Source organism: Acinonyx jubatus, chromosome E1, assembly GCF_027475565.1.
Source record: "Acinonyx jubatus isolate Ajub_Pintada_27869175 chromosome E1, VMU_Ajub_asm_v1.0, whole genome shotgun sequence".
NCBI classification, from domain to species: domain Eukaryota; kingdom Metazoa; phylum Chordata; class Mammalia; order Carnivora; family Felidae; genus Acinonyx; species Acinonyx jubatus.
Window position 1 is genome coordinate 15,025,385 of NC_069397.1, and position 16,374 is coordinate 15,041,758.

A 16,374-nucleotide genomic window follows, 5' to 3' on the forward strand; every position below is an offset into this window, starting at 1 on the left:
TGGACCTAGAGAGTACGAAGCTAAATGAAATAGGTCAGAGAAAGACAAAAACCACGTGAAGTCACATGTGAAATCTAAAGAATAAAACAAGCGAACAAAGAAACAGACCCATAAACACAGAGAACAAACCAGTGGCTGCCAGAGGGGTGGGGGTGGGGGTGGGGGTTCGGGCAAAACTGGGGAAAGGATGTGGGAGACACAGGTTTCCAGGTATGGAATGAGTACAGGGACAAAAGGCACAGCATAGGGAATATAGTCAAAGGTATTGTAATAGCATTGTATGGTGACAGGGTAACGTTGTGGGTCAATTATACTCAAAAAAAAAAAAAAAAAGGAAACCGAAACGTGCTTCAACCTAAAGGGGAACTGAGCAACAACTTGTGGTTTCTCTAGGTGATGAGTGACTATCTGGTAATAAGAAAGACCAAACTACGGGTGCTCGTGATCATGTGGGTGAATCTCCAATGCATTATGCTACATGAAAGAAGTTAGGTTTAAAAGGCAACATGCTGAAAGGTTACCTTTAAAAGAAAGTGTGGAAGGGCGCCTGGGTGGCTCAGTCAGTTAAGCATCCGACTCTTGATCTCAGCTCAGGTCATGATCTCACCGTTCGTGGCTTCGAGCCCCGCATCAGGCTCCGTGCTGACAACACCAAGGCAGCTTGAGACTCCGTCTGTCCCTCTCTCTCTGCCCCTCCTGTGCATGCATGTGCTCGCTCGCTCTCTCTCTCAAAATGAATATAAGTGCACTTTAAAAAAAAGGCCGGAAAAGGCAAAAACTGTTGGGAATGAAAACAAATCTGTGGTTGCCTAGGGCTGGGGGAACTTTCTGGGGTGACAGAGGTATTCCCTATCTTGACTGCGGTGGTGAGAACAAGATTGTATGTAGCAGTTAAACTTCAAAAGGGGAGAAACTTACAGTGTGTAAATTATACCTCACTAAATCTGACTTTTAATCCATCATAGGAACCTGGAATTCCTGTCAACTTGGCAGGTGGACACAGAGCCAGATTTTCAGATTTCACGCCACTTTGGCTTTGGATTGGCTTTCCTCCCGTACCGGAGCTCTAGCACCCCAGATACAAGTGAAGGCACTTTGTTGCCCTCCCCAGTCCCTTCCCCCCTCCTCCCTGCCTCCCCAGAGACCACCACTGCTAGGACATTCTCTGCAGGGTTGGAGATCTACAAATGTTCAGAAACAGTATCGCGCTGTATATTTGAGATCTACAGATGTTCAGAAACACTGTTCTCAAGTTTGCTTTGGGGATCAGCATGTTTGGATAGCTGTCCATGTTAATTTATCTAGCCTGAATTTATTCATTTTAACTGCACGCTACTTCATTACACGCATATGCCACATTTTATTAATCTATTCTTCTGCTGATGAACGCGTGGCTATTTCGAGTGTACTGCTATGCCGAGCAATGCTGCAAAAATCAGCCTCTCACCCGTACGTGGGTTTCTAGGATACAAACCTGGGAGGGAGATAATGCAGCCACAGGGTGCCCACATTTGCCTAGTTGACTGGATATGGCTGACTTTTCCTCCAGGGGTTATGGAGAGTCTCCTGATTATCTTCTGGATGGTTATGGCATTTCCTCTCACAGTAGTCTTTAATCTACTGGAAATCACGGTTTTGCTAATGATTGAGGTGGGGACCCAAATCACTGGTTTTTTTCCTTATTTTCTTATTTGAGAGATGGAGAGGCACAGCCTTGGGTGGGGGCGTGCAGAGAGAGAGGGAAAGAGAGAATCCAAAGCAGGTTCAGCATGGTCAGTATGGAGCCCGACACAGGGCTCGAACTCATGAACTGTGAGATCACGGCCTGAGCAGAAATCAAGAGTCCAGCACCCCTCAAATCACTGTTTATGTGGAAAACCAGTAGCCCCTGCACCATGTGACCCAGGTCAGCTTCCCATTATACCTGGCCCTGCTGCTGGGCCTGATGGCGTTGAAGTTTTAAATAATAGCTTTACTAAAACATGATTCAGGGGCGCCTGGGTGGCTCAGTCAGTTAAGTGGCTGACTCTCGATCTCGGCTCGGGTCATGATCTCACAGTCGAGATCGAGCCCCATTGTCAGGCTCTGTGCTATATGTGACGCCTGCTTAAGATTCTCACTCTCTGCCCCTCCCCTGCTCGTGCTCTCTCTCTCTCTCTCGAAAAAAAAAATGATCCACACGTTATATAACGCGCTGTTTTAAAACATACAATTGGGAGCGCCTGGCTGGCTCAGTCAGTGGAACAGAGGACTCCTGATCTCAGGGTCGTGAGATCCATGTCGGGTATGGTGCCTACTTAAAAAAAATAAAGTACAAAAAATGGTTTTTAGTATATTCAGAGCTGAGCAACCATCACAGTCAATTTTAGAACATTTTCGTCACCTGGGAAAGAAATGCAGTACCTGTTAGCAGTCACTCCCCATTTCCCCCCAACCTCCTTCCAGCCCCGCTAACTACGAATCTAATCTGTTCGCTGTCTCTGTGGATTTGCCTATATATATACACATAGTTTATTTATTTTGAGACAGAGAGAGATCACAAGCAGGGGAGGGGCAGAGAGAGAATCCCAAGCAGGCTCTGCGCTGTCAGTACAGAGCCCGATGCAGGGCTCAAACTCCCAAACTGTGAGATCACGACCTGAACTGAAATCAAGTGTCCAACGCTTAATGGACTGAGCCACCCAGGAGCTCCCGTATTTGCCTATTTAAGGCTTTCGTATAAATGAAGTTCTACAACATGTGGCTTCTCTTGTGTTCCGCTTCTCTCCCTTAGCATAATCTTTGCATGGTCTTTTCAAGGTTCGTACAGGTTATAGCATAGCCATAGTTTTATGGCTGAAGCCCGTCGCTCTGTGTAGCTATGCCACTGTTGGTCTATCCACTCATCAGCTGACGGACATTTAGGTGGTCTCCTTTTGTCCCCTGTGACTGATGCTGCTGTGAGCATTCATGTACCAGTGTTCGTGTGCACGTGTGTTTCCAGCTCTCGAGTGGACTTGCTGGATCACGTGGTGACTCCATGTTTAACTTCTGAGGAAGCACAGATGGTTTCCTGGAGTGGCTGTACCACATTTTATAATAAATAAAATCCTACCTACTTACTTTAAAATCTTAAGTTTTTTTTAACCTAAGTTTACTTACTTTTTTTTTTTTTTTTTGAGACAGAGACAGAGCATGAGCAGGGGAGGGGCAGAGAGAGAGGGAGACACAGAATCCTAAGCAAGCTCCAGGCTCTGAGCTGTCGGCACAGAGCCCGACGTGGGGCTTGAACTCACGAACCATGAGATCATGACCTGAGCCGAAGTCGGACGCGTAACCGACTGAGCCACCCAGGTGCCCCATTTTACTTGCTTATTTTTGAGAGCAAGAGACTATGCGGGAGGGGGAGGGGGAGGGGGAGGGGCAGAGAGAGAGAGAATATCTCAAGCTGCCTTCCCTATGTCAGCACAGAGCCCAAAGCGGGGCTCGATCCCATGAAACAGGAGATCATGCGTGACCTGAGCCGAAATCAACAGTGGGATGCTTAACCAACTGAGTCACCCAGGCGCCCCTAAAATCTTTAAAAGTAATCTCTACATCCAACGTGGGGCTCGAACTCACAACCCTAAGATCAAGAGTCACGCACTTCACTGGCTGAGCTAGCCAGGCATCCCTATAATGGGACCTTAAAAGTGACAGAAATAGAATGGAGGCCGATGGGAATGGTAGGCATCCCCAGAGTTGTGCCTGTGGCAGGCCTGGCCTCCCTATGGTGTCAAGGCACCCCATGGCCCTTGGGGCTCCTCACTGTCCCCTCAGGCCAGGCTCATCCCTCTTCTAGGTTTAGCTCCTCTATTCCTCTGCCTACACAGGAATGCCTCCCCTCTGCTGAGCCAAATTCCCGCCCGCGTCCCACCCTTCCAGAAATTCTCACTGTGAAAGCAAACGTCCATCATTTATTTGTAGCAGGCCCAAAGCACGGACGGTGTAAGCTGTGTGTCCCTCTTCCTCCCTGTCTGCAGGGCCACCAGCTCCTGCCTTCCCCTCCAAGCTAGGGTCACTGCATAGCCTGGCACAGGTGCATGATGGCCTTGCACGCCCTCCCCGCCCCAAGTTAGGGTTTCTCTCCAGCACTGCCATAGGCCTCCCTGGCAGGGCGGAGTGGACCCTGACAGGCACCTGTGGCACCAGCACGGGCTGGGCACACACGGGCAGCCCTAAGTCCTGGCCGAGCTCCTGCTCTGGATCTCCATGCCCGTGCCAGGCCTGGCCCCTCCTCCAACCTGCTAACGGCCCCTCCTGAGGCCGCAGTCAAGGGCAAGTCCGAATGGGGTGTCAGGAGACAACCACGCTCTCTCTGTGTGACCGGAAAGCCATTCAGATCTCCAGGCCTCGGCTTCCTCCTCTGGGAGACGTGGCTGGTCAGACTTAACCCACAGAGTGGCCAAGAAGAGCACACGCTCCTGGGGGTGCGGCGCCCACCCTGCCTCGGGAGATGCTCTAGCGCTTGCCACGCCACGCTCCCGTCCCGTGAGGCGAAGGGGGAAGGAGACGGCTGGCCTGGGCCGTTCACTCACGTCTTCACGTAGGGGTCCGAGTAGCCGTTGGCGTCCATGGCGGCCAGGTGTGCACAGCGCACGATGCCGACCAGCAGGCCCTGCTTCTGCGAGCTGTACTTGAGCGAGATCAGGATGCGGCCCCGCTCCTCCAGGGACTTGTCTTCTGTCTTGTCCACCTGTGGGGCAGGCAGTCACCTGGCCGTCCTCACGCGCTCCCACTCTCCCGCAGCCAGGGGCTACTAAAGTGGTCCGCTGGCCCGGTGGGTAGGGAGGGGGTCATCCTGGCCTCAGACCCCCCAAAGGTACTTCCTGGAGCCTTCAGGGTGCAGGGGGCAGCCCCCTTGGGGAGAGCCCACATACAGCTTCGACATATTCCTGACCCCAAGCAGAACAGGGGGGCCCCTCCTGTGTCCTGGCCCCTGCCCGGGGGTGCCTCGGGGATCAGACCTCAACTGTAGGTCTCCCCATCTGCCCCCCCCCACCCCAACTAGCCTGAGGGTTTCCACTCCCCACCCTCCTGAGAGCACGGTTCCCACTGTCTGGCTCCTGCTCTTCTGGAACTTCTTCTCCCGACCCTCCATCCACCTGGACACACCCAGCTAGAGGCCCCAGGGTCCCTCCTTGGGCCTCTCTGGTAGGCTCCTCTCACTGAAGTCCCAGCCACATCCCTTTGCCCACAACAGTCCTCTGCCTGTCACTCAAGTGACGTCCCGTGTGGCTCCTCATTGGCAGGGCTTCATGCCTACACCTCTCTGGAGATGGGACTCCCATGAGGTGAGGGAAGGGCCACCTCCCCTAACTCCCACACCCAGAGCAGACAGGACTAATTGGCCACCGAATTTACTCTAAGCTCAGAAGAGGCCTCAGCATCTTTCTCGACACAGTGCTGGACGGCCATTATTAACAGCCCAGACCAGGCACGGGGGTTTTAACCGTCTGCCACTCGGGCCTGGTGCTTTGTGTGTGATGGGCTCAGTAAACAGCGGCTTGTGTTAGTTTGGGTGACGGGTGAACATGAAACGATATAGATGAGCAGATTTTCAGCTGCTTTTTGGGGGGGGGCGGGGTTCATTATACACTGGGTTGTTTCATAGGAAGACCATTGGATCGGGTATTGTTCAGTACTTACTGAGAACGAATAACGTTCACAGACCACGTAAAAACCTAAGATGTGCCATCAAAGCGTGTCTTTACTGCCAGAGCACTGATCTTAAACTGCATTCCTTGGTTACCGCGTGCCTGAGACCGAACCAGCGAGCGACTAGCAAATCCAAGCGAGGCTTGGCGACACCCTGATCACACCCCAAGCACAGGCACGTGCGTACTCTCACACATCCACGTGCGTGAACACACGCATGTGCTCCACCTACTTGAGAACGTGCCCACACGCATTTGCACACGCACCCACATCCCTGCGCGCTCCCATCCCCACACAGCGGTTTGTCATGCCAGGGTTCACAATTCAGGAACACAGCCATACTAGGGGTTGATGTTGCCTTTTAGAAGTGACATATATCATTCGGAAAAAGTGGGTTTTGGCTAGTGACTCGTGATAAAAAAGGTTATATCCATCCATCATTCAAATGTCTAGGAGTTGGAAAGAATAGGACAAGGGAATAAAATTTGATCAGGTTATGCAAAAAGGCAGAGTTGGGATCTTGGCCTCGGGCTGACTTTTTTTTCCAGGGCTGGACTAGGGCCAGCCTGCACGGAGCATTTGGACCAGGGCCCGGGCCCTACCAGGGATGAGCCTTCCCCTTGCCCAGGCCTCTGGGGGGAAAATGCCCTAAAAGGGGGGTTGTGCCCTCAACACCAGGCTGCTGGAGGGTCTCAGGGTCCTGGGGCCCCCTGGCCAACGCCTCCCACCACCTCTTCTGAACAGAGTAAAGGCCAGGCCTCCAAGAGCTGGGAAGGGGATGGGGCGGGGGGATGGGGCGGGGGGAGGGGGAGGGAGACACAGATGGACAGAGGTTGGGAGGGCTCAGCTGCAGGGGACAGCAGGGGACAGCAGGGGGCAAGTTGGTTTTGACCATTTCTAGGAAAGGATTAATTTTAGGCTCCTCTAGGTGTCTCACAGGCACCTCCCGCCTGTCGTGCTCCCAGAGCATCCCCAGCGGCTCTTCCCATGGCCCCCCACATCACAGTGACCTCTGATCTTTCCAGGCGCTCGACCCCCCCCCACCACCATGTCGGGGATGCTTGACCTACCAGCACACCCACTCCTCCTCCGCTGTGCACCCCACCCGCCCCACCCCTGGGTCATACTTATTTATCCCCCCACGGCTCTCCCCACCCTCAGTCTCCTCTCCCTCCGAGCCTGCGCCCAGGGAGCCTGTTAGGACAGTCAGAGGCCTTAGCCTCTGCGTGGCATCCCCCTGCCCCCCACCATGGCCCATCTCGCTCACGGTGAAGAGTCCCTCCCAGCTCCCTCCCCCACCAACCTCTGATCTCCCCTCCTAGGACCCAGTCCCATCATTCTCCCTGACCCACACAGTGAGCCTCTTGCTTGTGCCTCTAACAGACCCGGCTATTCCCTCTGCCAGGAATATTCCCCAAACCTCCATCTAACCCACTGGCCACTCGTGCTTTCCTTCATGACCCTGAGCACTGTCTAACCTAGACTCTATTTGGGTAACTCCCCTTGTTTTGAATCCGTCTCCTGCCCAAGCTCCACGAAGGCTGGGATTTTTGTCTGCTTCCCCAGCACCTAAAACCAGGTCAGGCATATAGTAGGTGCTCAATAAATGCCACTGGCCCTGAGCTGCCAAGCAGGGGGGGAGCCCAGGTAGCCTGTGGAGCCCCATCCCCCACTCACCGGCAGCTGCTTCTCCAGGCAGATGCTGAACGTCTTGGTGTGATTGGGCTTCAGCTTCTTCAGGGGCACGCGCGTCTCCCCGATGAACTCATTGTGGCGGAATTTGTCCTCGTCACACACGGAGATCCTGGAGGACAAGAAGCCAGCTCTTCAGATACGAGGTGGGGGCCGGGTGGGCGGTGCTCTCCGTTTGCTTTCAAAGTCGTAGGGATGTGCAGGGTGGTTGGGGACGTGGGCAGCAGGGCCAGCCCGAGTGGGAGGCTGGGGCGGGGCGTGGGTGAGGAAGGGGCCTGGGGCCCTCACCCACCGCAGGGTCTTCCGGATCATGTCTTCGTCTGTGATCCCGTAGTAAGTGAGGGTCTCATTCCATGTGGGGTTCAGAGTGTTTCGGAGAGTTTTTGTTCGAAGTTTATTTGCCTGGTGAGAGCAGAAACGAGGCTGTGAGTGTCAGGGAGTCCAGGCCTGCTGGGCCCCCAACACTGAGTACGCCTAGGGGAAGAAGGTTGTTAAATTGGCTGGCTAAAACATGGAGGTCGGGGCGCCTGGGTGGCTCAGTGGGGGCAGGTCATGACCTCATGGTTTGTGGGGTCAAGCCCCGCTGAGAGGATATCACGGAGCCTGCTTGGGATTCTCCCTCCTTCTCTCTCTGCCCCTCCCCTTCTCATGTGTGCATGTGCACATGCAAGCTCTCTCTCAAAAAATAAGCTTTAGAAATAAAAAATAAAACATGGAGATTTTCCAGGTGAGCCGGGCAGGCTCAATGCAATGTGATTATAGGGCCCTTGAAAGCGGCAGGGGGAGGCAGGGGGAGGCAGGGGGAGGCAGGGGGAGGCAGGGGAGGCAGGGGGAGGCAGGGGGAGGCAGGGGGAGGCAGGGGGAGGCAGGGGGAGGCAGGGGGAGGCAGGGGGAGGCAGGGGGAGGCAGGGGGAGGCAGGGGGAGGCAGGGGGAGGCAGGGGGAGGCAGGGGGAGCAACACTCAAAGAGGGAAGAAGTCACAGGCGGACGCCGGCGTGGGAGGTGGAGGGAAGAATAACGGGCGGGCGGCCTCTCGCTGCTGGAAAAGGGTGGAAATGGCCTCTCCCGCAGCCCTGCCACGCTGGGTGTCACCCCCATGGGAGCTGCAGCACTGGGAGAGAAGAAATGCGTGCTGCAAGCGAGGAAGTCGGCGGCAACTGGCTAGGGCAGCCCTAGGAAACTAGAACGGGGGCTCGGCGTCCAGGCCCCGAGCTTGTGTTTCTGCAGGAGGTGCTGGCACTGGGCTGCCGAGAAGCCTGGCGACGGGGCCGGCTTCTCTCCCACCCACCTCCTTGCCTCGCTCAGGCCCTTCCCTGTACCTGGAACACCATCTCCTAGAAAATGCCCGTGGGGCAGCGGGTCCGGGCTGCCCCATCACCTCCACTCCTCCCTCTGCTTCCCATAGCTGTTGGTTCTTTTATACTCCTTATCTGTCCTGCCCACCTGGGACTCAGCCCCACGACGGGCTCCCCCCGAGGTTGGCCACCACAGCCAGGCTAGGAGGTCAGGCGGGCCCGGGCTCCAATCCCAGCTGTCCTTGCCCAAGCTCTGTGGAGCCCAGCAGGTTACTCGCCCCCTGGGAGCGTCTAGTTCCCACTGCAAAATAGGGCATAATAGTGCCTCTTTCTCAGCATGGTTTTCAGGAGCCTTCTTGATCAGGCGACGGCTTTTTATAAAACGCTGCCCTATGCGGGAGCTCCTGTGTGTGTGGGAAGGTCCTTACGACTCAGCCTCCTGGTACTGCTGATTCTAGCTCCTGTGAGTCTAGGGACTCACAGCTATCGTGCTTCGGAGTTGGGGACATTCCCCTGGTCACAAGGCCCTACCTGTAACAGGAGGACACTGAAGCCTGGAGTGGTGGCCCAGTGCCTCCAGGCACAGGTGGTTGGCCACTGCTGTTTCCCCTGCAGCCCTGCTTTCCTGAAGCGGGACTAATCGCCTCTGCCAGGTGGCCCTCCTGGACTGGTGGGGAGCCTCAGCCCTTACACGCTGGCACAGGGGGTTTGGGCCTCAGACCCAACTCGGGCCCTAGCAGCCCATGGCTCTTCAGTCTCCTCCCTGCTTAGTTGGCCTGGGAAGAGTCAGGGGCAAGGACAGCCCTCTCCCCAGGAGGGCATTTCCATCACAGTCTCTTCCTAGCAGGCCACTTGAAGGCCAGGAAGTCCTTTCCAAACTCTTGGTTTCTTAGAGCAAAGGCCAGGACAAGACCACCAGCCCTCGGGCTCTGCTGCTCGTGCTCCGGTGCCCCGTGTCCCGTGTGCCCCAGCCTTCTGCTGGTGTCCTCTTGGAAGCAGAGCTGGTCTCCTGTCAGTCTCCCCCCCCAGCAATGGGGTCCACACAGCCTGCCCCTGAAAAGTCTGTGGGTCCCACACCCAACTCTGAAAAGATGATCTAACCCTCTCTCCCGTGAAATTAAAAACAAGACACTGAACTGTAAGACGTAAGAAAGTCTAGACCTTCTATCCAGTGTGGAGGGTCACCTTGAGCTTTGGGCTTAATAGCAAGTCTTTTCCAGAAAGAGTTCCCTTTTCCTAGGTGCACCACGAGGCTGTGGGGCTGACTGGGGGCTCTGGGTGGAGGGAAGTGACTGAGGTCCCATCAACTTGCTCGGGCTGTGAGGGGGCAGGGGGGCTCTACACCTCACTGGGTGCTCCAAGCCCAGCATGGGCCCCTGTCGCAGCAGGGGGAGCCGGCTGGAGCCTTGGGGTGGACCCCCTCACCTTACTGGCTCCTGGCAGCAGATGCAGCTTGACGTAGGGGTCCGCCAGCCCGTTGTGGTCCATCGGCTTCAGGCCCTGAGTGGAGGGGAGACAGCCAAAGGTGTGAAGCGGGAGCTGGAGACACAGAACAGCCAGGGCCTCCGGGCACGGGGTTGGCAGGTCTCCCTCGTGCCCAGGCCTCCTGGCTGGGTCCCCTCACCACCCTCTTTGCAGAGACCCCTGAACCCACGCCCTCAGAACTGGGAGGATGGCTCAGCGCCAGAGCAATCGCCCCTCCCCCTACATGTCCCGGCCCAGGGCAGGCGTCACGGTCGGTCTTTCTCAGACCAGCTTTTCTCTCCTCCAGATCATGGAGGCCAGGGGACTCACCCTTCTCTGAATGAGGGCCTCATTATCCTGCTTTGGTGAGGCCCTTCCTTCTTCCGGATGCCTCTTCCCCTGCTCCCCGAACCCACGGCTTCCCTCACTGACCCTCTGCCCACGTGACCCTCTAACCGCTCATCTATAGGCTTCCCTCTTTCCCACGGGAAAATGTTCTGGGTCCTGGAGACCAGGTTCAGTTTTGCTCCAGATTTGCCACCGCTCCCTGCCCGCCTGAATCCAAGGAGGCCACACGTCCTGGCTGGCCCTGGAGGGTCCTTCCACAAGATGGCATCCCTCGCTCACTTTGAGCCTTCAGTCAAGTGTGCACAGCCAGGGAACCAATGGAACCATAAGCAGACAGGGTCTTAGGAGACCTCATGCCTGCTCTGGTTTCTGGAAATTGTATTTTCTTTCTTCCGCGGTGGCACCTGGGCATGAAGGGAGGCAGCCGTGGCCTGTGTGGGGCTGAGCTCGCAACCCCGTGGCATCACAGATGAACGGCCGTTCACGACCAGGCCCACCTCCAAGGAGGATGGAGGCTCTCACCCCCACCCCCCCGGTTTGGCTTGGAGAGCTGGGGAGGAGGGGGGCTGAGATTGGAGGTCAGGGCTTCCAATCTCCCCTCTCCCCCCTGGTAGGGAAGGCAGGGCACAGGAGGGGCTGGTGTACTGGGAGGGAGAAGAGACTGGGTGGCTCTGACCAGAGTGGCCTGACAGCAGGTGCCTGCTCCCAGTTCCCAAGCCCGGACCACCTCTACAAAGCTGGGTGGAAGGAGAGGGAAAGGGACCTGCCCGGGCCCTGCGGCTGGCACCCCACGTTGGTGTGGCTGCGGATCACCAGGTTCTCAGCTCCTTTCTTAAGGGCAGGTCTGGAGCCCCTGCATCTCAGCCCGGGCAGCTCCGGAGGGGGGTCAGGGCCAGGATGGCACATGCGGGGTTCTAGGTGTCCAATCAGGGCCCCGGGCCCAAAATGGACACTACTCCCCCTGCATGGCAGTCCAAGCGTGCTGGCTCAGGCCAGGTGACAGCTGAGACAGGCAGCCTGTCCCTCGGGGTGGGCAGAGCCATGGGTGAAGGTGCTAAAGGGCAGAGGAGCTCCCGGACTGGGACTGAGGGAGGGGTCTGGGCCCAGGCCCCTCCACAGCTCTACTGGGAGTCCCACTAGGCTGTACTACCACCCTTACCTTGCGGGAGAACATCAACTTTGGCACCTTCCTCCCAGAGGAATCGATGCGGGGGTGGAGGGAACAGCATGGCTAAGAAGAGAGCTGATGCCTGCCAGCCGGAGGCGGGAGATGCCCCCAGCCCCAACCCAGAGACCAGAGAGCAAGGCTGGGCGCTGAGCCCACGGGAGATGAATCCCCTGCCTGGAGCAGGGCATGGGTGCCCACCCACTCGTCGGGGTGCCCAGGTGTTGGGAACTTCAGGGGTCACAGGCAACCAATTCGAACCCTCTCGGTCTAGCAGGACATACCTGTCATCTCCCCGCTTCCCCTCCCTTCCCTCCACAGCCCCTCCCCAGCTCCGCCCCCAACCTGTGCCTTCCTTCTCTCATTCGCTTTCTGCTTCCTTGTTCTACTCCTTCCCTGAGTGCCTGGCCCGGCAAGGCCTTCTGGGGCAGCGGAGAGGATTTAGGCCAGAATTCCCTCCCTGCCCTGCACCCACGATGCAGGTGCCACAGGGCCCAGACAGGAAACAGTGGGGAGGATGGGCCTCTGGATCTCAACCCCCGCCTCCCACCAACTCCAGCCGGGGCCCCAGACCCCGGGGACCGTGGGAGCCGGCGGGGGCCTACCTTGGCCTTGCTGATGGTGCAGTGCAGGGCGTTGTTCTCCTGGTCGTAGAGCAGGCTGAAGTCCAGCGTGCCCAGGGCAGCTGCGGACAGGGGGCTCGGGTCACGCACTGGCCACACAGTGGCAGAGCATCATCCACCCCTGTGCGGTGGGACCAGGTGCCCACAGTGACTGCCATAGACCAAGAACCTACTGCACCCAATCTCTCCACCCAGCCTCTTAGCCCCACCAGCCCTAGGAAGCGAGCAATGTCCTCCTCACATTCCAGACGACCGAGGAGCCGAGGTTCAGTGAGGCTACGTCAGCCCCGGTCACCACGAGTAGCGGCCCAGGAGTCAGACCCAGGTGGCAGGCCCCACAGCCCAGACCCCCGTGCTGTGGTGCTGGGCCTGGGACTGGTCCGGCGTTGGGCCCAGTGTGCCCGGGGTACAGGGCACTCAGCTAAAGGTTCCTGTCCTCCCGCCGTCCTCGTGCAGCTGCCAGACTTGGCTCTGTGCGTCAGTTTCTCTCACCCGTGAAGGGTCACGAGGACGGTGGGAGAAGTCAGAGGAGACACGGCTTTGAGAGGCTGTGGGTCCCGGCCAGGCTGCCTGGCTGACCCCCCCACTCCCCAGCAACACCTGGGGCCGTGGCTCCCCCGTCTCTCTGGTCCGCTGGGGTGCCCTGCGCAGGCAGCAAGGAGCCACCTAGGTCCCCGCGCTGCTGAGCTGCAAGCCTTTTAAAGGCAGCAGGCAACTCTCTAGGGCTGGGCAGAGCATTTGGCAATAATTGGGTGCAGCTGCAACCCTGGGGGACAATCACACACAGCAGCTGTGGTCTCCCGTGTTGACGTGGCTCCTGGCACGAAAGCGGGGGTTGTGGGTGAGCAGCAGGCCTCCAGGGGTGAGTCTCTGGACAGTAAGATGCAAATTCACAGGATGTCTTTAGAAACCCAGACACGGGCCGGTCAACTGGCACGCTATTCATTCATTCATTCTTTACCAAACAGTATTACGATAAGCTGGTTTCTAGGGATGAGGATATCAATAAGGCGGTGCTCCTGCCCCAAGGAAAGCGGAGCTTAATAGGAGAAACAGATGGAAAGAATCTACCCTAACAGAGTCTGGTGAGCGAGGAGCAATAGGGGTCTAAGGATGTGAACTGGGGCCACCAGGGAAGGCTCCCTGGAGGAGGTGATGCTTCACCTGAGCCATATAAGATGATTAGAGGTTGGCCAGTACACAGTGGCACTGGGAGAAAGGGCATTCCAACCACAGGCTGACCGGGGGCTGGGGGGCTGAGTGGGTGGAGTGAGGCTAGGGGGAGGGCGGGGCTCTGTTCTTCCGGCCAGCGGCACCCAACATGGTTCTAGACCGAACTATGGCCCAGTGGCCTAGTCCAGCCAGGCTCATCTCTTCACATCTTGTCCACGGCTGCTTTTGCACTATGGTGGCAGAGTGGAGTAGATCCACAGGGACCGTATGCCTGCAGACCCCTGGGCTCGTGCAGGGGCCAGGGCATGGCTAAGTTTGGCTTGGCAGAGAAACGGGCAACTTAAGGGCCATGCGTGTGCAGCTGCCCTTCATTTTGAGGTGATGGCACTGAGTCGCATTTGTCTTGCCCCCTAGCTCCTAACACAGGGCAAGGCAGCCAGCCCAGTCTCTGTCCTTGCCTGGGAGGGGCGCACGTGGGGTAGGAGACCCGCCCTCTGACCCCGGACCTCGGGTTCAAGTCCTGGCTGTACTGTGCTTCTTTGCGGTGTGACTTTAGATAGCTTTTCTTGCCTCTCTGTGCCTCAGTTTCCTCATGTGCAAAATGGAGACACCACAGAGCCCACCTCACAGCCTTGTGCCTTAACGCAGCCCCTGGGGGACCGGAAATGCTCAGTATGTAATTATAGAAAGAGCAGATCTATTTTGGCGATTTTTCTAGATAACTGTACTTGCCCCTCCGAGACGCCTTCTGGAATGAACTCGTTCCAAACTGGATCACTCCCCTCCCGGCCTTTGTGGACAGGATATACAAATGGTCACAGATACTGTTTTCTTCGTTTTTCTGCCTCCTCCTTGGCCATCAGCCTGAAACTCCTCTTAGAATACTTGCCTCTGGTAGGCACACACAGCTCTCCCTCCTTTTCAATAGTCCCCTGTCTGTTCCACGGAACCAGGGGAGAATCTTTACTAGAATTGTGTCCAAACTATGAGTCAACAGGGCTCGAGTGGCGCCTAAGGCGCTTTCATCAGTAGAGTCCGTGTGCTTCAGCGCTATCTGTATCTGGCTGTGGCCTGGATCCTGGCTCCCATCTGTGCAGCTGGGCGGGTGGGGGTGCTGTGAGCGAGGTTCGTATCACCACGCCTGTAACAGCGCACAGAGCCACGGGCCCCGGACTCTCCAGGTCCCTGCCTGTAGAATATTCTCCAACGCTGTTGGCTCTACGTGACAGGAAATCAGTCTGCTGTTCGGTTCAGGCCTCCCCAGGTCCAGTCTCCCGCCAGACATGAGCTTCCAGAGAGGAGGGACCATTGCCTCAGCCATGCCAGTGACACCGGCAGGGAGCAGATGTTCAATCCACATGGCCGGTCCGTTCCAACCAACTAGCTCTCCAGCTGTTCAAGGGAGCGGGGATTGGGTGTGATGCCCACGTGTTAAAAATGCACACCCCACGATCTCTGCCCGTTGCCCACTCTCAGAGAAGGACAGCCAGCCAGACGGCGGGGCTACCTGCTCCCCACTGGGGAACTTAGGTCCAGAAGAGAAGAGCCCCTTTCACCGGCTCTCCAGCCACACATCCCTGTTGAGGGACAGCTGACGCTGCTCGGGGAAACCAGCACCTGTTATCAATTCCCAGGAAGGAACAGCGCACCCAGTGCGGTCTCCCCTCCCCCACGGCTGCAGGATTGATGACTTTTTTTGAACTCCAACGGAAGCTTTGAAAGAAATAATAGTTTTTAGGGGCGCCTGGGTGGCTCAGTCAGTTAAACGTCTGACTCTTGATTTCGGCTCAGGTCGTGGTCTCAGGGTTTGCGGGATTGAGCCCCGAGTCAAGCCTGATTGGGTTCTCTCTCCCTCTCTCTCTGCCGCTCCCCTGCTCACATGCACTCTTTTTCTCTGTCTCTCTCTCTCACAATAAATAAATAAATAAATAAATAAATAAATGTTTTTTTTTTAAAAAAAGAATAGTTTGTAAATAGAAGCGTGGTCACCATTGGTAGAAACTTGCTGGTGGTGGAGATCTCTTGGGCAGGGATCTTATCGTCCAAAGTCTTCATTTCCCATTCAGGGAAATGAGGCTCAGAGAGGGGAGGTGACCTGGTCAGGGTTGCACAGCAGAATTGGAAGCAGAATCCAGGCCTCTTCACTTCCATCCTGATAGTTCCTTTCTTAAAGCCTAGTGGTGGGGTGCCTGGGTGGCTCAGTCGGTTAAGTGTCCGACCTCGGCTCAGGTCATGATCTCGCGGTCCGTGGGTTCGAGCCCCGTGTCGGGCTCTGTGCTGACAGCCTGGAGCCTGTTTCAGATTCTGTGTCTCCTTCTCTCTCTGACCCTCCCCCGTTCATGCTCTGTCTCTCTCTGTCTCAAAAATAAAATAAACGTTAAAAAAAAAAATTTAAAGCCTAGTGGTTTCCCCCCAATTTTTCTGTCTGCCACTTTGCGTGGCTGAAACCTTAGGAGGACACAACAGAGAAACAGAGAGAGAAAAGCCAAGTCGCTCTCGGGGATGAGGGAGGGCTGGGCTGCCGTCCCGGAGACGGCTCACAGTGCAGGTGAGGAGGGCCCTAAGGGCAGGTGAAGGTGCTCGTCTGTGTGAGCCGCTGGGTCCTGCCCTCCACCCACTCAAATCACGTGTCCTGGCTAAAGTTTACATCCTTGGAAAAATAATGAGGGTTGGTCACTAATGGGCCCTTGAGAGTTGTCACCTGCCTGTCGATAATTATAGAGCCTTAATGGGGCTAATTCAGAGAAAATCAGGCTCAAGCCCCTGTCAGTTCCTCTAAGGCCAAACATCCCTTTGCTCTACTGATGGAGACTGACAGCATCATTTTGACCTTGGTTTGCACCTGGACTTTCCTCACCCGTACACTCTTGGGGATAGGAAATCTGCCCTGGTTGTTCTTTTTTCTTTTTTTTTTTTTCTTTTTGAAGAAAAATGTCAG

The 16,374-nt window shown here is 56.3% G+C and overlaps 1 protein-coding gene across 2 annotated transcripts in view; it reads right to left on the reverse strand.

Moving 5' to 3' along the window:
* Window positions 1-16,374, reverse strand: part of DOC2B (double C2 domain beta) — a 43,507-nt gene that overhangs the window by 11,089 nt on the left and 16,044 nt on the right. For both annotated transcript variants that reach the window (XM_053212337.1, XM_053212338.1), the window contains 5 exons: window positions 12,246-12,325; window positions 10,089-10,163; window positions 7,661-7,770; window positions 7,354-7,480; window positions 4,557-4,714 (listed from right to left, as the gene is read on the reverse strand). In XM_053212337.1, coding sequence (XP_053068312.1) covers window positions 4,557-4,714; window positions 7,354-7,480; window positions 7,661-7,770; window positions 10,089-10,163; window positions 12,246-12,325 — 550 coding nt within the window. The remainder of the gene's footprint in view (window positions 1-4,556; window positions 4,715-7,353; window positions 7,481-7,660; window positions 7,771-10,088; window positions 10,164-12,245; window positions 12,326-16,374) is intronic.